The sequence below is a fragment of the Terrapene carolina genome, unplaced genomic scaffold (assembly GCF_002925995.2).
Source record: "Terrapene carolina triunguis isolate 2854851 unplaced genomic scaffold, T_m_triunguis-2.0 Scaffold907, whole genome shotgun sequence".
NCBI lineage: Eukaryota > Metazoa > Chordata > Testudines > Emydidae > Terrapene > Terrapene triunguis.
The window spans coordinates 418,025-423,851 of NW_020665258.1; the positions used below are offsets into that span (position 1 = coordinate 418,025).

A 5,827-nucleotide genomic window follows, 5' to 3' on the forward strand; every position below is an offset into this window, starting at 1 on the left:
CCCCCCCCCCCCCCACCTGGGCCCTGCCCCTCTCAGCCCCTCCCCTCCCTGAGTCCTTCCCTGGGGCTCCTCCCAGTTCCTTCCCTCCCAGCCCCCCCCGCCCACCTTGGCCCCGCCCCTCTCAGCCCCTCCCCTCCCTGAGTCCTTGCCTGGGGCCCCTCCCTCCCAGTTCCTTCCCTCCCAGCCCCCCGCACCCTGAGTCCCCTCCCCCCACCTGGGCCCCGCCCCTCTCAGCCCCTCCCCTCCCTGAGCCCCTCACCTGAGCTCCGCCCCTTCTCTCCCGGCTCCTCCCCCACCTGGGCCCCTGCCCCCCTGCGCATGCGCGCCCACCTAACCTCCCGCCACAGTTTGAGGCGCTCGCGCTCCGGCCCCGCCCCACTCCTGTCAACTTCGGCCAATCAGGAGTCGCCCGCCGGCCCGCTCCCCACGTGATTTCGCGGTTCCGGCCAATCAGGGAGCGGCCGCTCAGGCCAGAGCCAATGGGAAGCAGCGGCCGCGCCCACCCGTCCCGGCTCGGCCAATCAGCGGGCGACTCCCCAGGCAGCGCGCGCCGCACGGGAGCCCGGGCAGCGGCTGTGGCCGGCGGACGCTCAGCGCCTGGCCGAGACAAGGGGAGGGGGAAACCGGGGTCCGGAGCTACGTCACCGGGGGGACCCCGTTACCAAGGAGACCGGGGTCCAGGAGCTGCGTCACTGGGGCGGCCCCGTTACCAAGGAGACCGGGGTCCCGGAGCTACGTCATTGGTGGCACCCCGTTACCAAGGAGACCGGGGACCCGGAGCGACGTCACTGGGGGGACCCCGTTACCAAGGATACCGGGGTCCCGGAGCCACGTCACCGGGGGAACCCCGTTACCAAGGAGACCAGGGCCCCGAAGCTACGTCACCGGGGGACCTGGTTACCAGCAAGGCCTGGGTTCTAGAGCTGTGTTACAAAGGGGACTGTGTTGCTAAGGCGGCTGAAGTTCTAGATCCTTGTTGCCAAGGCGACCAGGGGTCATGCCCGCCAGCCTCGCTGCCCTGGGGGCCGGGGCCCTCTAGCGCTGCGTTGCTAGGAGACCAGGGTTCTAGAGTCCCAGCGCCGAGAGGAGGGGTCAGACAAGGGCTCGGGCTGCGCAGGAGCCTGGTTGCCATGCTGACCAGGGTCTGAGTTCTAGAGCAGCGTTGCCAAGAGACGCGATGTTCTGGAGCCATTTTCCCATGAGGGGGCAGGTTTTCTAGATCGGCGTTCGTGAGAGGTTCTCGATCCTGAGGGCAGAGGGAACAGCTAGAGACACGTGTGGGGGGGTTCTAGAGCCATAGAGCACTGGGGCGGTGGGTCTAGAGCTGGAAAAGGGCCCTGCCAGGCTCCAGAACTGCATTGCACAGGAAGGCAAAGGGGATCCAGAGCTGGGGAAGGGGGAGGGGTCCAACCTGTCGCTCTCACTCTATCTCAGCCTCCAAGACCCACATGTTTTGGCTCCCCTGAGCCCCCCGGGGGGGGGGGGGATCGGTAGCAGGGTCCCCCCACTCCCTGCAGGGAGCCAGTGCACTCTAGCAGCAGCCAGGGTGGGGAGACGATGCGGTGAGCTGTTGTGTCGTCAGCTAGATAACAAGGGAGGTAATGGGAGGGAATTAATTCCCCCCCCCCCCATACACACACACGGGACAGGAGAGGCTGGGGCAGGAGCTGGGTAAATTTCCAGCCACTGCTACCATGACTTGCTCCGGTCTCAGCCAGTAAACTGCTCAGAAGAATAGAACCCAGGAGTCCTGGCTCCCAGCCCCGCCTCCTCTAACCCACTAGACCCCACTCCCCTCCCAGAGCTGGGATAGAACCCAGGAGTCCTGACTCTCAGCACCCCCTCCCCAATGCTAGGGAGGGGGAGCCAGCCATGCCGTCTGAGGCCCTGCCCTGCTTCCAGCTGCTGCGGATGGGCCCGGCCTGCCCGGGGGATGACCCGAACCGGGACCTGCACACCTTCCGGCCAGCCGGGCCGCACTGCACCTACCGGCTGGGGCGCCGGGCCGAGGTCTGCGACGTCCCCCTGGTGTCGGAGCGCAATCCGGGGCTGGTGTCCCGCGTCCACGCCGAGATCCACGCCGAGAGGGACCCGCACAGCACTGCCGGGGAGTGGCGGGTCTGCCTGGTGGACTGCAGCACCCACGGTGAGGGCTGGGGGGCGCTGTGCTGGGGGGAGCGGGGCGGGAGCTCAGCAGGGGGCGCTCTGTCCTGGCAGTCAGCGCTGGCTCTAATGTCTTAACACTGTTGTTCTGGATCCCGGCTCAGTTAATTCCTTCCTCTGCACTTCGCATCAGAGACGATTCCCTTTTCACTTCCTGTTTAAAGCCTCGCCCAGGGTTGCTAGCCGCCGAGCCTCACCCCAGAGGCAGCTGCATTTCAGCCCCAGGCCAGTCATCCCAGTGCAGGGTCCCTGGGTGGCCACTAAACATGCCCCACCCCAGAGGTGGCTGCATGTCAGTGGCGACTGAGAAGATCCCAGAGGATAAGTTATCGCACACACAAAACCAATCCGCCCTCCCTCTCTGGGTTCTCCCCTCTGTCTAAGGCAGCGGTTCTGGGCTCGCGGGCTGCATGCGGCCCAGTTAGCACACAGCTGCCGGGCTCTGCTGGGCCCAGGCTCCCAGCTGTCTGGCACAGTGCATCGGGGTCGCCAGCTGGCTCCGTGGGGTCCGGGGCTGCCGCCCAGCCCTACAGAGTCCAGGGTCCAGGGCTGCCAGGCGGCCCCACGGGGTCCAGGGTCAGTGTTGGGGCTGCTGCCCGGCCCCACACAGCAGCATCCGGGGTCCCTGCCACCCAGTCCCCTGCCCAGGGCTCCACTCCTGGCCCCACTCTGTGGAGCAGTCTCTGGGCGGGAGGTGCTGGGCATAGGGTCTGTGGGGGGGGGGGTCGGGGAGGTAGGGGGGTGTTGTGGTTCTCAACCTGTGAACCAGGTAACAGGTAATAGGTTGAGAACCACTGGTCTGAGGTATCCGTCTGTATATCCCTCACCCCCATACTCCTCTGTCTGTCTGTCTATCAATCTATTCATCCCCATACACATCTACCTGTCTCTCTGTCTACCCCTATACACACCTATCCATCTGTCTGTCCCCATACACGTCTGTCTGTCTGTCTATCCATCCCCATACACACCTATCTGTCTGTCTGTCCCCATACACATCCGTCTATCTATCCATCCATCCCCATACACACCTATCCATCTGTCTGTCCCCATACACGTCTGCCTGTCTGTCTATCCATCCCCATATACCCCCATCTCTCTAATCTCTCTCCCCCAATAGCTATCATCTCTCCATCCATTTCTACCTCTATTTGTTTAAAATTAAACCCCCTGGAAATTCCCTGACCCAAAGCTCTGGGCATGTCCCCCCTGTGAGCCCGGCGGTTCCCATGAGCAGGACTCGCTCCCCCGTGGCCACTAGCCCACCCCCACGTCTGCCGGGGACCCCTGGCCTCCCCCTTCACCCCGCTCTCTCCTTCCCATCTCCGCCAGGCACCTACGTCAACGCGGTGCGGGTGCCCCGGGGCCGGCGCCTGGAGCTGAGCGACGGAGACCTGGTCACCTTCGGCCACCCGGACCCCGTGCCCGAGGGCTGCGCCCTGGCGCCCCCGCCTGGCGACTCGGAGTTCTGCTTCCTCTTCCAGAAGGTGCGGGTGCAGCCGCAGGATTTCGCCGCCATCACGGCCCCCAAGGCCCCCTGGCCACTCCCCTGCGGCTTCAAACCCGTGCTGCCCGGCGGCAACCATCGCATCCGGCCGCTAGCTCGGCCCGCGGGGCCCTCCCGTCCCTCCCGCCCCAAGGCCACCCTGATCCTCAGCTCCATCGGCAGCATCAGCAAGCTGAAGCCGCAGCCACTGACGTTCACCCTGAGCCGGGGCCCGAGGTCGGAGCCGCCCGCCCGGCCCGGGGCCTCCAGGAGCCGACGGAAGTCGGCCCACACGCTGCTCCCCGAGCTGGAGGACGAGGTGACCCGGCTTGACGAGGAGCAGTGGGCTTGTGAGCCGGATGGATACAGCTGCCAAAGCCCGCTGCAGAGGGCGCCGGAGGGGGCGGGGAGCGGCGGGGCGCAGCCGGACGCGCGACTGAAGGTCCAGGTCACGCCAAGCGGGTGAGTAGAGTCGGTTTCCCAGCATGCTCTGTGAAGGGGGCAGAATCACAGCACCTACATCTCCCCCGAAAGGGCCGGAGATTGTCCTGCTATCCTCAGCCGTCATCGTCCGGCCAGTGTTATAGTTGGCACTGCCTGCAGCGCTCTGCCCCAGAGCTGGGCGCACAAAAGGCCCCAAACTTATAGTAAGGTGTGGGGGCTCCAGCCTGGCATCGGGACCTCTCAGAGGCCAACGTAGGTGAAGGGAGAGCCGTCAGGTTTAGCATTAAGGCAGCAATTGGCTTGTAGGGTCCTGTGATAACATTAGGGGCTAGTGAAGCCAGCCAGTGTTCCCTAGAGGGGACAGGCCCCATCCCCATTCCCCGCCCCCCTGAGCCAGCCAGTCCCCGCCCTGGGTCCAGATCAGAGCCCAGCGTCCCCCTAGCGGGGACAGGCCTCATATCCCATTCCCCGCCCCCCCGAGCCAGCCAGTCCCACGCCCTGGGGCTCGATCAGAGCCAGCGCCCCCTAGAGGGGACAGGCCCCGTCCCCAGTCCCCGCCCCCCTGAGCCAGCCAGTCCCCGCCCTGGGGCCGGATCAGAGCCGGTGCACCGTAGAGGGGGAGGCCCGGCGTCGCTCACCTCTCCCGTCCTGTTACAGGAAGCGGCGGGGGCGGCCGCGGAAGCACCCGCTGCGTGACACCTGCCAGGTGTTCTCACAGACGCTGCTGGCGGCGGAGCCCTGTGCGGCCCCGCGCTGCCACCTGCCCCAGGACGAGACGGTGCAGTGGGTGCAGTGCGACGGCTGCGACGCCTGGTTCCACGTGGCCTGTGTGGGCTGCAGCTACAGCGCCGTCCAGGAGGCCGACTTCCGCTGCGGGGGCTGCCGCACGTAGCCGCGGGGCAGGGGGGGAATGGAGCACGGGGCGGCCAGGAGACCAGAGACTGTGCAAGATGGGCAGGGAGTGGTGAAACCGTGCCAGGCTATTGTGAGCGCACAGACAGCAACTGGTTAAACTGTGCCAGGCGATTGTGAGCGTGCAGACAGTGACTGGTTAAACCGTTCCAGATGATTGTGCGTGCAGACAGTGACTGGTGAAACCATGCCAGGCAATTGTGCACTTACAAGCAGCGACAGGTGAAACATGACACCTTAGAAGGGACTGGTGAAATCGTGGGAAACAAGCAATGACTGGTGAAATTGTGCCAGGCGATTGTGCACGCACAGGCAGTGGCGGGTGAAAACATGCACCCCCGCACAGCGGCTAGTGACTCCATGCCAGCCAAGTGGAGACTGGGTGAAAACAGCTGAGGAGCGTGAAGCAAGAAACGTAAGCCAGGCACGTGGCTGGTGATGGAAACAAGAGATGCCTGGCTCATGACTTGTGCAAAAGTGCAAAGACGATTGTGCAAACCTGGGAGCCGAGCACATCCCCCTGGGCTGGGATTTCTGTCCCCCCCACAGGGGAGCAGGGAATGGGACACGGGGCCTTTCCCCTCTATGGGGCACTAGCTCCACAATCCAGCCCCAGCGCACGTGAGCCGTGGCTTGTGAAAATGTGCCCGGCGGGTGAGAGCCAATGGAGTGCCCACGCGTGAGCAGTGCCTCACGCTGACCGTGCCGGGCTATCGCTCCCAATCTGGCTGGGCGTTTGCCCGGTGCCTCATCAGAGCATTCGGCAGTCGTGCGCAAAACGAGCATTGAAGCAGACGACTCGCAGAGATTACACACGGCCCT

General features: G+C 65.1%; 1 protein-coding gene across 1 annotated transcript; it reads left to right on the forward strand.

Moving 5' to 3' along the window:
* Positions 1-1,850: 1,850 nt before the first annotated feature.
* On the forward strand, positions 1,851-5,023 carry TCF19 (transcription factor 19). Its single transcript, XM_024203955.2, has 3 exons — positions 1,851-2,146; positions 3,496-4,111; positions 4,751-5,023. Exons 1-3 carry the CDS (start codon positions 1,873-1,875, stop codon positions 4,983-4,985), a joined length of 1,125 nt encoding a protein of 374 aa, XP_024059723.1. The 5' UTR covers positions 1,851-1,872; the 3' UTR covers positions 4,986-5,023.
* The last annotated feature ends 804 nt before the right edge of the window (positions 5,024-5,827 follow it).

What these genes read in the sequence shown, in the direction of transcription:
- TCF19 (XM_024203955.2), top strand. Translation starts at nt 1,873, where the DNA reads ATGCCGTCTGAGGCCCTGCCCTGCTTCCAGCTGCTGCGGATGGGCCCG. An exon ending in GGTGGACTGCAGCACCCACG is followed by an intron (nt 2,147 to 3,495) that starts GTGAGGGCTGGG and finishes CATCTCCGCCAG; the next exon opens with GCACCTACGTCAACGCGGTG. An exon ending in GTCCAGGTCACGCCAAGCGG is followed by an intron (nt 4,112 to 4,750) that starts GTGAGTAGAGTC and finishes GTCCTGTTACAG; the next exon opens with GAAGCGGCGGGGGCGGCCGC.